The sequence below is a fragment of the Drosophila sechellia genome, chromosome 2L (assembly GCF_004382195.2).
Source record: "Drosophila sechellia strain sech25 chromosome 2L, ASM438219v1, whole genome shotgun sequence".
Taxonomy (NCBI): Eukaryota; Metazoa; Arthropoda; class Insecta; order Diptera; family Drosophilidae; genus Drosophila; species Drosophila sechellia.
Window position 1 is genome coordinate 7898782 of NC_045949.1, and position 17395 is coordinate 7916176.

Consider the following 17395-nt stretch of genomic DNA (forward strand, 5'->3'; position numbering starts at 1 on the left):
TACAAGCAATTTACCTCATTGTGCAAACGATTAATTTTTATTGATTAAATGTTTAGGATGTGTTAAATATAAATTTATGCTGTATGTTTATATATAGGCAGCAATCGCTTACAGTTCTAAAATTTATTTGGTTAGAAACAGCGATTGCATTTTAATTAGAGCTCGATGTTGAAGGCAGGGCAGCGAGGATTTCTTCGATGAAGTTGTCCGGGTGCTCGATGAGATGCAGGAGACCTAAGATGTTGAACAAATTCAATTAAATGACGAAATTCAAAGGGAGCTGCCAGGGACACTCACCTGCAACATCACAGAATTCGGCAAAGGAAGTGCACGGCAGGAACTCCTCCGTTAGGGTCTGCAGGATGCTGTCCGTGGACTTGAGCAAAGCCTCATCGTTCTTACGAAGATAGTCGAACAGGGAAATCGGCCAATCCTCCTCCTTGGGCGTGCTTACCGTCTTGAACAGGGTGTCGTAGATCAAGTCCACCAGTGCCCACATCATAAGGAAGGGCTTGTACACATTGTACTCCTTGATCTGGCGGTCTGCCGGAGCCAACAACGCTTTGCACAGCACGGCGGGTGAGACGTGGCGACCCTGGGCCACTGCAATCATCCTCTTCAGATGTGCTAGCTTATGCTTGTTCCATAGCTCTCGGCTGTGCAGTGAGAGCGAAATGGTTGCCATGAACAACGGCCCATCCACCTCGTACCCGCATTCCAACCACTTCTCGCTGGGCGGCGCCTGCAAATATGTCAGCAGAGTCTTGCTGTCCCTAGCCGCTGATCGCGAGGAAAGCAACAGATAGACGGAGTAGAAGAGCAGATAGGGTACGAAGTGCATGTTTGATTGCGGACCACCTCCGCCGGCATCGTCGTGGAAGCTGCGTTCCCAAGCAAATCGTACCAACAGCAGCTTCAAGTCATGCACACTGCTGGTGTAGGAGATGTCACAGCGCTGGGTACTCTCCTGCATATAACTACTGTGGCGGGTCATACAAGCGGAGAAGGCCGCCTCTCCAACGGCGGGTCCCCAAAGGGGCAGCAGTCCATTACATCTGGTGTTGGCATTTTGCAAACTAGCACGCTCCCATTCATCCCTGCCACGGGTCAATCTTATGGCTGATGTGTGGCAGTCCACATGGACCACATTGAAGTGTGTGACGGTGGTATAGCCAATGGTTTTCCTCGACTTCAGCTCAAACTCCTCGACATTGCAGCGCTTGGTGAACGTGTAGATACCAAGCACTTTGTCTGGCTGGCAGGCATAGCCTTCGCGACAAATAAAGCAAGTCAGTCCTGTTTCGTCGCGCAGTTTTTCGATCTTCTGCAGGATGGAGCCCTTGGCCGTCACCTGGCCCTTTTCATTCGTGCGCATTCCCAATGCATCCAACTGTTTTTCGCGCGTGGCCATGGCCAGCCGCTTCTTCTCTGCCCTGGTGAAGTCACGTACTTGCTGCACCCTCGCTGCTGTTGCCGAATCGGTGGAGAGAGCTTCCAGAAGGTTCTCGGCCAGACTGCCCACATGCTCATCGCTGGATACTTGTTCCAGGCGATGAATAATGGGTATAATGTCCTTGCTAATAGCCACCTGAGTTGCCTCATGATGATTTGAGAGGCCGGTGAGGAAACGAAGAATATACTTCAAGCTTGGCCGCGAAATAAATTCTTTCAACTCATCGGAGTCGGTTCGCAGAAGAGTGGGCTTGACACAAGGCGCATGCTCGGTGATGTAGGCAAGGGATCGCTCAACGATGCCTAGACTTACTATGTAGTCCTTGAGAGTGCCGCCAATGCAGTTGTGCTCTATTTGGTTAGTCAGCACGCAGAACAGTTCCAGCTTGAACTCTTCTTCAGGTGTGCGCTCGTTGTCAAAGCGTTTAAAGTTCAAAGTGTCCTGAAAATGGAAACCATATTAATCATTGATCGTATAACCTAGAAGTAACACCTTACCTTGAAATGCTCGCAAAGTAGAGCCATCTTCACCTCGTTGCCATAGACCAAAGCGGCTAGTACTCGAATGAGATGGCGGAGCACCGAAGGATTGTTTCTAACATTGGGACAATCTGTGCACGATATTAGAGCGCTCACATACTCCGGTCCACCGAATGTCAAGGAGAACTGCAGGAACGAGTCCAACGTATCACTGGCCGCCTTCGATAGTATTGTTTCCATGATCTCCAATAACTGCTCGGTAACCGACGATTGAATCGAATCGTTCTCCGACTGGAGACACATTTGTAGCACCTTAAGCAGCGTGTTGATGGCTCCGATCTCGGGTTGGCAAAGCACCTCTTGGCAACGGCGCACTTTCACACAAATTAGGAATAGCTTTAGTAGTACCTGGATAAGTTCTCGGTTACGCGATATGCGTTGCAGGCTGCCAATTCTCTCCAACATTACGCGTAGGCCGTTGCAATCAGCCAGTACATTTGCCATGCGATACAGCTGCTCGGTGTCCACCTGCTCCTGGCTTTTGTTGTTCAGCGTTTCCACAAATTCCTCTGTGGCGTCTCCCAGGAGACCGCGCATGCGATATACAATTCTCATGGCATCTCGGTCGCCTCCTTCAGCTAACCAAACCTTCTTGTAAACATCCTTAACGGGCAGGTCCAAGCTTATTATCTTGTTGTTGACCAGCAATTCCATGCCATTATCATCTTCCAACAGGGCGATCAGTTCACAATCCGTACAAATCTTATTTTTCACATCCCGCATCAGTGGGCCCAATCCCATTTCACTCGAGGGATAGGGATTGCCCAGCATGCGACCTTGCAGAAAGTCCTCCTGCTGCGGATCTTTCTCTAATGTCATATAGAACTCGCTTTCGTCGTGCTCCTCGGGATGGATAATGGAATATAAGCGCTCGAAGACAAAGACCGGTGTTTTGATGTCATTCATGCGGGTCTTCTCCACGGTGTCAATAAGGATTTCCATAAAGGCACGTGTCTCCTCCTCGGTTCCGCTGGTCATATCCTCTAGCATCTCTAAAAGCTTCTCCTGCGCGTCGTCGATGAGTCGCGTACGCTGCACCACTAAGCTTCTTAGGGCAAGATAGCTTTCCAGGACTGGCCCTAGCATGCGAGTCTTGTAGGTTCTGCGGATATTTGGACACTCTAGGAGTAGCCACAACAATTCCACATACTGGCGTAGTGCATATCCCAAGGATAAGTCTGAAGAAAGCGAGTACTCCTCCATGCGGTGCACCTTGCTGATTTCAATAGCCAGAAGCTGTGAGATTTGACTTAATACTCCTTTCAGGACCAAATACTGCAGCCAGGGTTGCTCTGTGGCCATGTTCTTGTACAGCATTAAGTACTCTGCACTAGCCTCGCCTGCTTCGCCTACATGTTTCAAGAACGATGTCAGCATATTCAGAGCCTGTTGCCGCCGTTCGTTAGTCCGGCTCAAGCTGCTCAGCAAGGAGCAGGCCAGCTGGCGACCGAATCTGGAGTTTGCATTAAATAGCAACGGCTGTATCCACTTGGCGTTGAATACAAGAGGTTTGATCACTCGGTGCTTGTCCAGCACACGTTCCCGCCAGCGTTTTCCGTATTTTTCGCTAAGGAATGCGGCTCGCACCTCCCGCCTGCTCTTTGGCGGTGCTTCAGCTGCAGCTGTTCCGCCTGATGCCGTCACGTTCTGATCCTTGCCATTCTTTAGCTTAGCCTGGCTGTTTGACGGCATCCGCTTGCTCCACGCTGCGTATTCATGATTACGGTCTGAGTTCAGCCAGGCCCTATAGTCTACCGTGTTGCCCTCAAACATCTTCATGCTACACAAATCTGTAGTGGCCACCTTCTGATTGGGCTTGCTGCCGGGCAGAACCGGGCAGATGAGATTCTGCATGATGCGCAGGCAGGGGTGCAGTACTGCTGTTACCGGACCACGAGGCAAACTGTAGAAAGAATTGAAATTATATCACATTTATATTATATTCTAATAAAAAACTTACCGGCAGTTGCTAATGAACAGCTCAAAGATGACCTTCAGCTTGTATTCCCAGCAGATGTCGTCCTGGCCCAAGAGCACCTCCAGTAGTGTCATTTCTTGGTGCACAGCTGCCTCTAAGCTTATCAGAGGAATCGATCCCATCAGAGCATTCTTCACCCTTGTGGTCACCAACTGCAACAGATGCATGCATGCCTCGGCATTATCCTTAGTCAGTACGACCAGCAGGTTGCGCACTTCCTCCTGAATTAGGGGAGTGCCTCGTCGCAGGTTGTGCTCAGCCAGTTCACTGACGAGTCCCTGACTATACAAGCACAGGCGACAATCGTAATTGTAAGCCATGGCACGGAGAAGCGTCAGACACTGCTCGGTAGATGCCAGTGCACAGCCATAGCAGCGATTTGTGGTGGGATTTTCGGCACCGGTCGTCGAGCCGGGATTAACCGGCGGCTGGTCCTGCTGTTGACGATCGTAGGCCACTAGTTCGCTAAAATTAAAGTTATTATTAGCAAAATTTATAATTTCTAAATCACTGATAGTACCTTCGACATGCCTTGACCTTCTGAACGATCTTACTTAGCTCCTCGAAACTGGTGCGCGATTCCACACAGTATTTCTGGGCGAGCAGCTGTACAATCTTGTTTACTTGAGAAGTGCTGTGCACGCTGGCCATGTTGTCCTCGACCATTCGATCACTGGTACGGTGTTCGGCCACCTTTTGAATAAGAAGCTCCAGCATTTGTTTGTTGGTCAGGAGCTGGCGGTAGATTCTATCGGCTCGTTCTAGGGAGCTGTGAATCAGAGAAACGGTCTTGACCCGATCCTCTGCTGATTCTATAGGATCAACAGCACAGCAAACGCGGGCGTACATGCTGAAATCAAATTTGGCATATTTGCAAAAGCCACAGGAGTGGCACAGGAACGGGTCCTTCTCATCGTAGTTAATGGCCCGGCATTTGTGGCACTGGAACACGTTCTCACCGCAATTTCCGCAGACTCCCGGATATGCCGGCACTGCTGCACTACATCGTGGACATTGTAAATTCTCACTGGATCCACTCACAGTTTCAAAGAAATCAGCAAACTCGATCATTAAATTGCATGCGGTGATCGGTAGTGGAAAATCGATCTTCAATTCGGTCTGTGCCGATTGCAGGAATACTGTGCGAGCTTTGTGCCACAGAGCTGGGCGATTCTTTAGCTCCACTACAGCCTGGACACTGCGGTTGTTGTAGTAAACATTAATGGTTCTCACCATCTTTGTCCGCTTTAAGTCGGCAATCCGCACGATCAACTTGGAAATAGTATGGCATTGGACTAGCTTGTAAATCATTGTGGTTGTGGTGTACTTCGAGTCCGATTTAACTGATGGCAACTTTATATTAGCCATCGGCACCTCTGGATTGTTGCACACTAAACAAGGCTCCGATTCTAGGTAGTAACCATTTACTTGAAGTATGGACTCCAAGGTGGTGTATATTGGGGCATTTGGATGCTTGCAAAGCAGTTCATTCTGCTGCCTGAGAACATCCACAGCGCGGGAAACGAACTCTGGCAGTCGCTCTGTTATACTTTTGGTACTTAGGGTTAGATACCCCAATAGGTCGACAAATTGCGCTGTCCTACGACCGTAGGTGGGCACCAACGGCCACAGGTTCCAAAATATGTTGATAAGTTTCTCCCGCTGCCGTTCATTGGCATGCTCAAAGAGTCCGGTCATAAATGAGTGGGCCTGCCATCTCAGCTGACTAATGTTGTTCTCCAACAGGAATATTCGCACAAATCTGATTATCAGCGCATCGCATGCGTATCTAAAGATCTGGTGCACAAAAGTACCACACTGGGCTGGATCGAACTTGGAGTAGTAGGCGTCTGTATCCTCGCTCTTCTCACGATCGGTTCGAAGTTTTCCGGAGGCAGACGAGGTCGATGGCTGCGGCTGTGCCTGCTTAGCTCCACTAGGAGCGGGTAAGTTGCAAACGGCCGCCTGTAGCAATTGTATAATAATAGGCGACACGCCATCATCCAACTGGTAACAGGCGATTTCCATCAGCATGGCCAACGCATCTTCATGGACTACGCAGAACTTCTGCCAGTTTCCCGTGCGCATTTGGCTTATCTCCTGGCAAGTACGTAGGTGTTCCGTCAACTCTACCAGTGCATCGTACGAAAGCATAGGAGGATTGGCGTTGTAAGGAGCACCAGTCTGAATGCAAAAATAATAGAATATTAATATTTAAGAAAATAGTTACCATATAGCATCTCACCTTGCTGCTGACAATGTTGCACACCCGCTTGACCACCCGGAAATGAGCGTCGAGGGAGTGACCGTCGCGATACATGCGGAACTTTTCCTTGCTGCCGCAAATGTACATCAGGAGCTTTCGCACTTGCCGGCGAAGCAGTGTGTTCAGATTTAGCATCATGTACTCACATAGTGTAAAGGTCATGGCTTCGCAGAATCCACTATCGTAGTTATCCGGATGGGCGCTACTTAAGCGCAGAATCTGATAGGGCAATCGCACAATAATTTCAGTAAGAAGTCCATCGTAGGACTCGAAAATATCCGGGTAATTTTTCAAATAGTTGTGCGGTATAAGTATGGATATGTCAGGTTTGGGACCATGTTTAATGGGCTTCAGTAGCTGAACTCCGGGACCTGAAGCTCCGCTGCTGGCTTGTGCCGACTGTGAGGCTAATCCGCCACCGGCTGCATAAGGATCTCCCAGCACATTTTTCCAGTGCTCCAGAAGTGTGTTTAGTGCTTCTAGGGCGTAAACGAATGCTCCACTCTTACTGAGGACATTTGCTGTGGTACTGGCTACAAAGGAGCTATTGTCCTTAAATTGATGCGGCGGCGATGTTGTTCCAGTTTGCTTTGACTTTGTTTTGCCCATCAGAACTCCGAACAGGGAAAGCAATGCCAGGCGCACCTCATTGCCAGGACACTTCGTCTCCATCTGCAATTTAGATGTTTAGGTATAATTTTTTTTTAGAATAATCTTTTATTTACCCTTGCGGCAGCTCCTCGCTTTCCAATTTCCACATAGTCCACTAGAGCAGTAAGCAGTTCGTGGAGCACTTGCTGATCCCTTTCATTGTTTCCATTGAGATCGGTAGTCAACATGAGTATAACCTGGATCAGTGGGATTGCCTGCAGGCCATTGCACAAGTCGAATGTTCCTAGATGTTGGATAATGCTCTCCAGCACAGCAATTCTATAATGGAACATTATTGAAATACCCTAACATCATATGATTTATTTTTGCACTTACCTAAGGTCATGTAGTTTGCTGAGCTTATCGTCCTCGTTTGCTTCATTATCCTCACTGCTGCTCATGGCACTCAAAACAGCAACACCACCGGAGCCAGCAACGCCACTGGGACCTGGCTGCTCTTGATCGTCCTTGGTGGATCCCTGACGCGGCGGCGAGGCATTCGCGTGGTCGCCAAAGTTGCTGCTTCTGGCGGACGTTCCACCAATACTCTCTACTCCGCTGCCTCCACTCTCTGATCCACCGCTGCCAGCAGGCTCTGCTGGAGAAGTACGCAATGTCGATCCGTCGGTTGCCACATTGGAACCTTCATCATCATCAGATCCTCCTAGGGAGACATTGGCAGCTGCGTTCACCGCTGCTGCCATGGAAGTAGCTTGACGGATGCCCTGAAGATTGGCCAATCCTTGCTGAAGAGACTGCAAGGCGTTTGCATCCCCACCGTGCTGTTGGAGACTCAATGCGATGGCAATATCCATGATGGCCTCATCGTCGGCATCTTCGGGTAGGCCGAGTAAGCGAGGGAAACCGCCACCCATGAATGCCTCCAGATTGAGCATTTGCTGCTGGCCGACTCCTCCTACTCCCACTGCAGCACCCTCCGAGTCCGCATTCGGCTCGGGTAATCCACCTCCTCCGACTGACCCATCAACAACAACGCCAGCTGCTTCCTCGATGATATCACTTGCAGCTGAGGCAGCCGCTGCTTGCAGTGCTTGCATGGCAGACGTTGACGGAGTTGGTGTTGAACATGCTGGGGGTGTAACTATGGCCACCTTTCTGCGCTTCATTCTTGGACTAAGCAAAAGGATCAGGGCCTCTTTGGCGCTGTGGCTAATCACGCTAGCATCATGCTTTAGCAAATCAATGAAGTACTTGGTCATGCGACCAACCTGTCCGGGATCGGCCAAGGCAAAGCCGAACATTATCTCTACCAGACAGTGGACAATGGTCTCCGGCTGGCACAAGCCTCGCTTCACAATATTCACGGGCTCGTCTAGCGCCGGTGTAACCTTATGCAACTCCAAGACAATTCCCATGAGGGTTGGAACAATATCATAGTTGTTTTCCGCGCAGATCTTCGCTAGTGATTGGGGCCGTGCGTTGGCAATGCCACGGACCATGAGAACTAGGCGGTAAAAAGCCTCAGGGTCGATCTCCCGCAGGGATTCAAGTTTTTCAAGCTTCGGCTGCATTGACTGTAGTTCTCTATTTACAAACTGAAGAAGCACTCCATCCTTGTAGTTGTGGTACAATGCCCTGGTTCCATATAGAGTGGCCAACACGTAACGAGCCTGGGTCTGAACAGGATTGGGCGTTGGCAGTAGCAATAGGGCACTCGCTGTTTTAACTGCCTTTTGACGCATAGAAGCAGGTACTCCAGATCCCAACAAATGCAGTGCACAATCCATCACTTCCAAAAGATGATTAGCCATTCGATCCAGCTGAGTAATGCAATTGAATCCTTCTCCAAAGTTAGCACTACTTGCCTGGGAGGAAGATACTGCTGGCGCACTGGATCCTGGGACAGTAATATCCTCGCTTTCGTCGGGCCAGCCCACCAGCTCTTTCGATTTTCCATATACTTCAATGCAATCCAGTAATGTCACATGCTCCGGATCCGGAGCTTTAGCAAACATTACTTTCAATAGCTTGTCGGACTGGAGCATTTCTTCCCGGGTCATGGGGATATCGAACCAACGTGCTCTCCTGACCGGTGTGGGTATTGTACGTCCCAGAATGGTCACAGATTGGGGGGCACGCTGTACGTCCTGAGTTCCAACTAACACTCTTATTCCCACGATTACAACATTGGGATCATTATTGATCACCTCTAGAGTAAAGCCATTCGATCGGGTGCTGGCCACAAACATTCCCGTTGAGAACAGGCGCGTCTTTAGTTTTTCTTTGTTGTAAATCTGGAGAAGATCGTTGCCTCCGAATTCCACATCGGCTAGCATGTTGCAGTGCTCGAAAAAGTCAATTGGGAAAACGGGCTGACCTCCAGCAGTGGGTTGCTTCTGCTGTTGGCTTGCCTTTCTGCTGGTCAACTTTCCAGATGCTGCATTCGATTTGGACTTTGAAGTCGAACAAGATCCTCCTCCCTTAGCCATCAAGGTGGACGAGTACAACTGATTACCAAATGGCTGAACTTGTGGCGATAGCCAGAAGCTAGTGTATTCTGGTTGAGCGGAAAAGATCCTCAAGCTTCCATCCTCGCAGAGTAGCAAAAGCGTAGTTTTTTCCACTCCGGCCACCGCATGACGAATGCCAACAACGTCCATGATTCGTGACTTGGCCGATTGTGCCTTGATCTCTTGCAGGTAAATCCGTTCAGGGGTTATCATCAATATAATCGGATTATTCGATGTCTGCATACTGGCGTAAACCAATCCTGGATGCCCTGCAACCTCTGTCCACTGCACCAGAGGCTGCAGTGGTCCTTTCGAAGCTGACTTACTAGCCGAATTGGTGTCCAGGTGGTATATCCCCTTTACGCCTTCATTTACATTGGTGAGTGGTGAAAAGAAGCTTCTTCCGCAAGAATAACTGTAGAAGAGCAGCTGTAGAGTATGAGAATAGTAGATGGATACTCCACCGCCTCCGATATGACCGGCAATATCCTTGATATGTTGGTGGCTCAGCTCTAAAGTGTTGGTTACATAGAAATCTCCGTGGACCGCTAGACTCTGTTGATCCAACTGCTGAGTATAGATGTATCCGCTGCTTGCAAAGGTCAGCATGTTGTAGTTGCCATCCTGGTACATGAACGTGCAATCTCTAATTTTGCCAACGGCCACTAGGTAATAGTACTTTGGGCTATATGTATCCACAGCCAAATCGTAAATCTTTACATAATCTGAAGTTACAACGGCAAGAAGGGTCTGTGAGCCAGGCAACCACACAGCTTTCTTGATGTAGTTTCCGTTATCTAGTTGGGGGTTCACTACTATGTGTTCGTTAGTACTGCCACTGCTTGAGAAAGTAAGAACGTGACACTCTTTTAGGCCACAAACTGCAAGGCAATCCTCATTACACGGATTAGCAGCTAGGGAGATAACCGTGCAGGCAATGGGTGCAGAACTCAATTGCGTCAGAGTTAACTTTCTCTTGGAAGCATCTGCCTGCTTCAACAGTGCCGAAAGCTGAAGGATGGTCACCTTTCCCTTCTCGTGGGATACAGCCAACTGTTGACGACGTCCATGTGGCGAGGACAAGCAGCAGAATGCAACACGGCGGACTACTCCGGATGATAGTAGGTGCTTTATAGTCTGACCTTGGTCGCCAGAATAGTTCATTCGAACATTCTCAAAAGCTCCCTCTTGTGAGCCCAAAGTTGCAAACATCAGTTGATCGGTCACCTGGAAGCTCTGTTCAAGCAGGTGGAGTCTCTCCAAGGCCGCAGTTGCTCTCTTGTGGCAGCCGACAATGGAGTATAGCATACAGTTTTCGTTTATTGATGGAAGCAGCAGGTCAAAATACTCTAGGATGCATCTTACGACCAGCAGCCACTGATCCTGGTGCTGAAGGGTCTCTCTGTAAGGTTCCAACAGCTTGGTAAGCACTGCGATCCGTTCGTTAGTCAATGAATCCTTTCGCGTAAGTACTGGCTGGCTAACTGGTAGGCTGCTCCTCTTCTTTCCAGCGAGTAAGCTCATGTGGGACGGTAGATAGCTGCCAATTCCAGCTGAGTCCCTGACCTCACTGCTGCCGATACGCCTACTCAACGCCTGACAGGATCCGTCCTCCTTGGCTCCGCAGTCACAGAAGAAATTTCCATATTTGGCGTAACTCACATCATGTCCCTTATGGCAAACCCTTGCGCACACGGAACAGACGCCAACTGTGTTAATCATGTTGCAGGTATGACAGTGATACCAATGTTGGTTCATGAACTCCTTTTGGGTCTGCGAGAAGGTACACAGCTTGTTGTTCAACGTGTCCTCGTCGGAATCGTCAAGCAACGAGTCTTGTTCGCCTTCCTCGGCTAACTCGTCGTATAGCTCATCAATATCGGTCTGTAGTTCATCATCCCACGGCGGAATATGTTGCCTACTGCCTCGGAAGCCAATGCTCTGAAGAAGTTCGCTTAAATAGCGCAACTGGGCACTTACGTTCTCTGCATGCTTCAAGTGTTTGTCCGGTAATTGCAATTTGGCCAGTTCCAGCCAAAGGAGGGTGGTATTGAACAAGGCGACATGGCCGCGTGCTGGACTGGCGTCAGCTAGAGTAATCATTATTTGTAGTACATCTGCAAAATCGCAGCCTTCTTGGGGCGGTGAAATAAATGTTTGTCCGAGCTGAAGCAAAGCTTGGAACAGTGGTGGAGCTATCTGCGATGCTTTGCTTTGATCTTTCACCAATGACTTCACGAAGCTTAAGAGCAACGCGCCATTTCGTTCGCTATCACTATGATCGCAAGCCTGTGAAGATTCTTCCGACGGATTTGGCTGCGCGGCCTGCCACAAACTCAGAATCTGCGATGTATTGGCTGCAGCTCCCCCAGGTCCTGGGTTACTTTCTCCGACTCCCGCTGCAGTTCCGCAATCGTATTCAATTTCCATGGGATCCAACTGGTCTGAGATACTTGGCATAGCCGAAACGGTGGCCATATTTGTTGGAGTCTGAGCATTGCTGCTTGAGCTACTCGACGGCTGCAGAATGCTGGTAAGCATCCGGCAGGTGGTGTCTAATGCCTCGGAGGTGCTTACATCGGTACTCACATTAGGGCCGTAGATAATGTGGCCCAACCATTGCTTTAGACGACCTACGTCAACTGTGGCCAGTTCCGAGAAGCACTCAACCAGATCCTCATGCTGGAATTGTGAATCCGCTTGTAAGGATAGCTGGAAAAGCCGGTTAACAAACTGCAGCATCTTGCGCGCATAGCTAACAGGCAGACTGGTGCCAGTGAACGAGAGCAAAAGTGTGGTAAGACTCCCAGAGCGCTGATCCTTGAAAAACTGGCGCATGGCCTGAACCGCCACAGGCTTTTCCAGCATTTTGAACATAGTTTTAAGCACGGCGAACAGCATGGACTCGTTAAACATAGCACGATCCTGATCAAGAGGAGCCCCGCCAGCCTGGGGCTGACGAAGATCGGCAGCAAACTCTTTGAGCATGCGATAGCAATATCCAACCATGTGCTCGTAAAGCAGCAGCTTTTGAGCCTCTTGGGTCAGACCACTAAGGATCTCCCGTAGACAATGCTCGCTGTGTCCTTGCAAGTAATCAGTTCGCATGTCCAACATTGAGGAGATAAGCAATTGCTTTAGCTGAGTCTCTACTTCTGTGTTTCCGCTGCGATGTGGTAGCAGCAACTCAAACAATTGCAGGATAGACTTTAAGCAGTGTTTCAGAGTGTGCAGGGTAGAGTAATTGGATCCTCGTGTCAGCTCAATAATGTGAGCATCTATGACGTTCAAAATATATGGTTCCACCGGATGTTGCTTTCCATTGAATGCAAAATCATTCACCATTAGGCACTTTGGCCACTCGTTTGATATTAGTTGTTTGTCCTCGTTGGGTAGAAGTTTTAGAAAAGCTGCATGGAGTTCTAACATAATTGCTGGCTTATCGCTCACAATGGGCACAATCAGATTCAGTGCCTTCTCCGAAATAGAGCTTGACAGCTGCTTCAGCATTTGGCCACGCACGATCACCGAAAGCAATTGGTAGGAATTCATGAGCTTTACCAATAGCTCGTTCACAAGTTTATTATACTTTTGCAAATCGCTTGGTATCTTACCCTCGTCGTCTTGTTTTAATTTTTGATCTTCAATTGACTCGTTGGAAGAATACAGTTCCGGATCGTTTGACGATGAAGTTAAAGATGTACCAGCGGACTGCTCGCCAGCGGCATCTTCGCTCTCTTTTCGCGGCCACTTGAGGCCCTCCTTGTTTGCCCAGGCTACCGCCTGCATGTGGGCCACCAAAGAATCGAAAAGGATGAGATCGGAGAGGCGGGGAGTTCCTGCAAATTGAATATTTTTAATAGATTGCGGTTTTCTTAATGAGATTATAAGTTATTTTTAGTACTTACCGTTTCCATTCATTTGACTATTGAACGCCTCCACACCAAGAATGGTTTGCTTGAGACTATATTTTATATCGGCACCTATATCGCCCACATGAGTCCACAACGTCTCAGCGTACTGGGTATACATTCCCTGCTTGATTAGGCTGCTAACTACTAGGTAGTGAGAACTGGCCAGGGGTAGCCGTATACTCCAGATAAGTGAGTGCAGATTGGGTGATTGCTCTGCCTTCAGCGACTCCACGTGAGAAGTAGACGGCGGCAAACCCAAATTCAGCTTCCAAGCAATCGTAAAGCAATACTGTATAGCGCACAGATTGTGCATGCTCGCTTCCTTATCCTTTTCCTTGGAATACATTGACATGTCGGTGATGGATAGTATGTCAGTCAAAGCATCCACCAGTAGCGGATATTTAAGCTTATCCGGTGTGCAGAGAATGAAGTTCCAGGCCAAACCATCCAGCTTAAATTCCTGAGCCCAGTAGGATGTCTCGGGATCACCCATTACCAGAGAGTAAAAAGTTGGGCGAATTGCTGAAAAACAAGATGTTCAAGATAGTTGAGTATCGCTGGAATTCAATATTAAATTCTCCACTTACATGAGCCATATTCGCCGGCCGACTTGCGGAAATTTTCTTCTATATCTTGGCGGCAATAGGAATTCAGTTTGGTTCGGCTGTTGAGCAGATCCGTGATCTTTTGGGTGTCCGGCATGCTGCTCACACTAAAAAGATTCCAGCGCACCTGGTCTAGCAATTCCGGAGGCGCATTGTACAAGTGCTTCATAAGATACTCCAAAAAGAGCAGCAAGCGGGACAGCAGCATAATTTGGCTGTTTTTTACGGGTCTATCCTCGCTGATTCCACGACAAACTTCTGCGCAACGGATAACACCGCCAGCCGTTAAAAGCAGAATGGATTTCTTTTGCATCAGATTGAGCGAGTGAAATAGGAAAAGCAGCAGTTGGGCGTGCTCAATGTTAAGGTCTTCATAGTCCGAATCACTGGCGGTATTCGAAGAACAAACTCCTTCCACCAAAGTGTTGATAAGGCGGTGCCACACGGACAGGCAGGCGGCTTCCTTCTCTTGTGTTGGCTTTAGCAAAAGAATTTGCACCAGTACAGACAGAGTACTCGGATAAACTTGCAGAGGCCAGGTATTAGTATCAGTAGACCATGGCGATATGGACAAGTGCTGCAGCAGATTTGACTGCAATTGCTCGGAAAGCAATGAAGTGGAAATCAAATTGTGAATATAGCGGCCTGCAGCTCCCGAAAATCGAATCATCGACGTCTGCCACTTGGTAGAAGCTCCTGCAGAGGTTCCTGCTCCTGCACTGGCAGCTGGGGCATTTCCCGACCCCTGATCGCTCTCATTTCGCATGACGTCGCGATCGAAATCTTTGATTATATTTGCCATTAACAGCATTTGCTGATCACTAACGCCTGCCTTTACATAACGCTGCATGTAGGCATGTCGATTGGCCAAAAATTGATCCAGGAAACAGAATATGTCTGCGGCCAAGTCTAAATACTCATGTGGCTCATCTAGCTTGGGGACAAGGGCGCTCTTCTGTTCTCCACGCTCTTGTGTGGATGTGTTTGCGTTATCATCATGGGTTTCTGGAGAAAGAGTTTCCTTAAACCAGTGGCCCAGGTAACTTTCACTGTCGTCCTCCTCGGAGTTGTCCGAACAGGAGAGAGAATCGTTGAAATAAGTGGTAGAATCTGAGTAGCTTATGGGTTCGCATTCCGTGCGATCCTTGGCGGAAGCGCGCTTTAAGGTGCATGCCTTGCGATAAGCCACAGTGGCTAGAAAAGTGAAAAGTTGGTGCAGAGTGGCTGTATTCAGCACGCGTACAATCCTCTCCAGCGAACTGTAGTTCTGCAAAATATCGAACTGTGCGGGCTCCGGGAGCTCTGTGGATTCGAGACTCTCTCCGCATGCGGCTTCAACCTTTAGATCTTCTATTAGCTCTGAGAGCAATTTAATGCTGTGGTTAGCAATAGCTGCATTGAGTTCTCCAAATCCTTGCTGTACCTTGAAAAGGTTGACTCTGGCAATAGGTGTAGTAGGAGCGGTTCCAGCCTCACTACCAGACTTGGTCGCTTTTGCCGCCGACTTTGATGCCGCCTCCGAGCTAGATCCACCGCTTCCAGAGGCGCCCATTGCTCCTTGTATACCGCTAATTAGCAGCCAGCTGCCATAGCAGAGATGGTTCTGATATACATGAATCCTGGCCGAAGTCTTAAACATGTGACCAATATTGGAGTAGATCTCTAAAGCCTTGTTCACTATGCAACAGGCCTGATCCTCAAAGTCGTCATGGTCTTTGTTGGATTGCCCACCACTAGAACCTCCTCCTCCGCTTCCTTGACTAGTGGATGCAGTCTGTTTCTGAGAGCTGCTGGCCTGGCTCATACCGAGAACACTGGTGGCTATTGAGGTCAACACAGCATTGTATAGCGCAGCAATACCACACATTGAAAGTCGTTCAATTCTACTGGGAGTCAGTGGCTGCATCTCGATGAGGGCTTGGGCCTGACTCAAAATGGTGAGATCAGTAAGCATGTGATTCATGCTTGATTTCACTGCTGTGGCCTCCACTTGGGTCAGAGGCAAATAAAGCGATTTACCGCCGTAGATGGTCTCCATATATTTGGATCGGTATCGATTCAGTATGGGGAGGCTCACACACACATCCAGCAGGGTATCCACTCCGTTTTGCTCCTGGAAGTACTCCACATTGGCCGCCAGGACTTGTTCCTGAAAGAAGTAAGCTTTTAATATTGCGTTTCATATTTTTAAGAAAATATTAATTTGCTCATAGCGACATAAATTGATCGGGTCTGATATTCATCAAACTATTGTTTAACGTATGTTGTGTTGATACGTAAATGGTGATATTACCATACTACCTCTACTCTATACAAAAGTGATGTATAATAATAACAGACAAATAAGCCCGATCTTTAGGAAGCTACTGAAACAGAAGTAAAAGTTATTTGCTCACAGTGCAGTCGGTGACCTCCTCGCTGAGTGGAACCCAAGTCATCTTGCCGGGCTCTAGGGGAGCAATCAGTTGCTGCAGAATAACCGAGGACAGGTCCGATCGGGAACGCTTAATCTCCGACTTGGGTGACTCCTTGTCGTTGCTGGCCCCACTTCCGGAGGAACTGCTGCTGGGCATGATGCTCTTGGTGGTCGACTCGGGATGTTTGCAGCTTTTTAGAACATTGGCCACCGCATTGTAGTCGAACATGGCTGACGACGCCGATGTTGGGCACTCTCGGCCCTCGCAGAGCATCTTGAGGGCGCCCAGGAGCCACTTGGTCTCGTAGACGGACACCCTGGGCAGTCTATAGATAATAAACCGGATAAGCACGGCGGTGGCATCGTGCAACTGACAAATCTGCGTCTGGCAAACTGAAAAGCCCCAAGATGATAAATGTAGCGAACGCGAATGGCGCAAGTGAATCACTCGATTCTTGGCCAAACATTTCTTTGTTTTGTTTTCATTTGGCGAAAAATCATTAGGGTGCACTCACTTGTCTTGATTTGCATAAGCTTGTCCGCCGCCAGGGCCGCAAAGGCCGTGTAAAACTGCGTGAAATTGCTTTCCTCCTCGAAAAAGTCATGTTCGCTATGCAAATATCGGAATAGAGCGTTGTTAGTTCTCGATATTAAAGAATTTTCAAAGCTTTTTGCTATTTCGTCACCAGAGCGGCCATATTTAATTTTGCAAGTCACTTTTTGCACTAGCAGAAAATTTTTCACTACGCCATTCGGCAGGCGAAAAGTTCTAGATGGGGTCGTTACTTACCATCGCGTGATCGCTTTGAGCAAATTAACCACTTCGTTCTTGTTTAAGGCTCCTGTACGGTTAAGTAGCAGGGCTTTAACAACGGAATTCCAATCCGTTCCGCCGCTGTGGGCCGACATTATTGTTTAAATATTCTCGTCAATTTGCCCGACAGTATTGGGTACTCGGCCTACTGTGTGGCCAGATTTGATGGACGGTAAAATGCCGTGAGACCAGGGATACCAAACAGCTTTAATCACTGCTTAATGCCACATTCCAATCAGCTGTAAATCAGATGTTTTAAAAAACATAAATATGTAGCGAATAACCCAT

General features: G+C 48.6%; 1 protein-coding gene across 1 annotated transcript; it reads right to left on the bottom strand.

Moving 5' to 3' along the window:
• Nucleotides 1-9: 9 nt before the first annotated feature.
• On the bottom strand, nucleotides 10-17249 carry LOC6611612 (protein purity of essence). Its single transcript, XM_002036112.2, has 13 exons — nucleotides 17084-17249; nucleotides 16809-16903; nucleotides 16274-16686; nucleotides 13860-16026; nucleotides 13267-13794; nucleotides 7224-13197; nucleotides 6962-7166; nucleotides 6216-6908; nucleotides 4491-6154; nucleotides 3953-4435; nucleotides 1951-3895; nucleotides 298-1894; nucleotides 10-234 (listed from the first exon to the last, which is right to left on the bottom strand). Exons 1-13 carry the CDS (start codon nucleotides 17200-17202, stop codon nucleotides 152-154), a joined length of 15966 nt encoding a protein of 5321 aa, XP_002036148.2. The 5' UTR covers nucleotides 17203-17249; the 3' UTR covers nucleotides 10-151.
• Between the last annotated feature and the right edge of the window lie 146 nt (nucleotides 17250-17395).

Excerpts from the sequence above, each read along its gene's own strand:
- LOC6611612 (XM_002036112.2), bottom strand. The coding sequence starts at position 17,202 with ATGTCGGCCCACAGCGGCGGAACGGATTGGAATTCCGTTGTTAAAGCC. Across the intron at positions 13,198-13,266 it reads TAGTCAAATGAATGGAAACG|GAACTCCCCGCCTCTCCGAT; the intron begins GTAAGTACTAAA and ends TTCAATTTGCAG. Across the intron at positions 3,896-3,952 it reads CTGTTCATTAGCAACTGCCG|TTTGCCTCGTGGTCCGGTAA; the intron begins GTAAGTTTTTTA and ends TTCTTTCTACAG.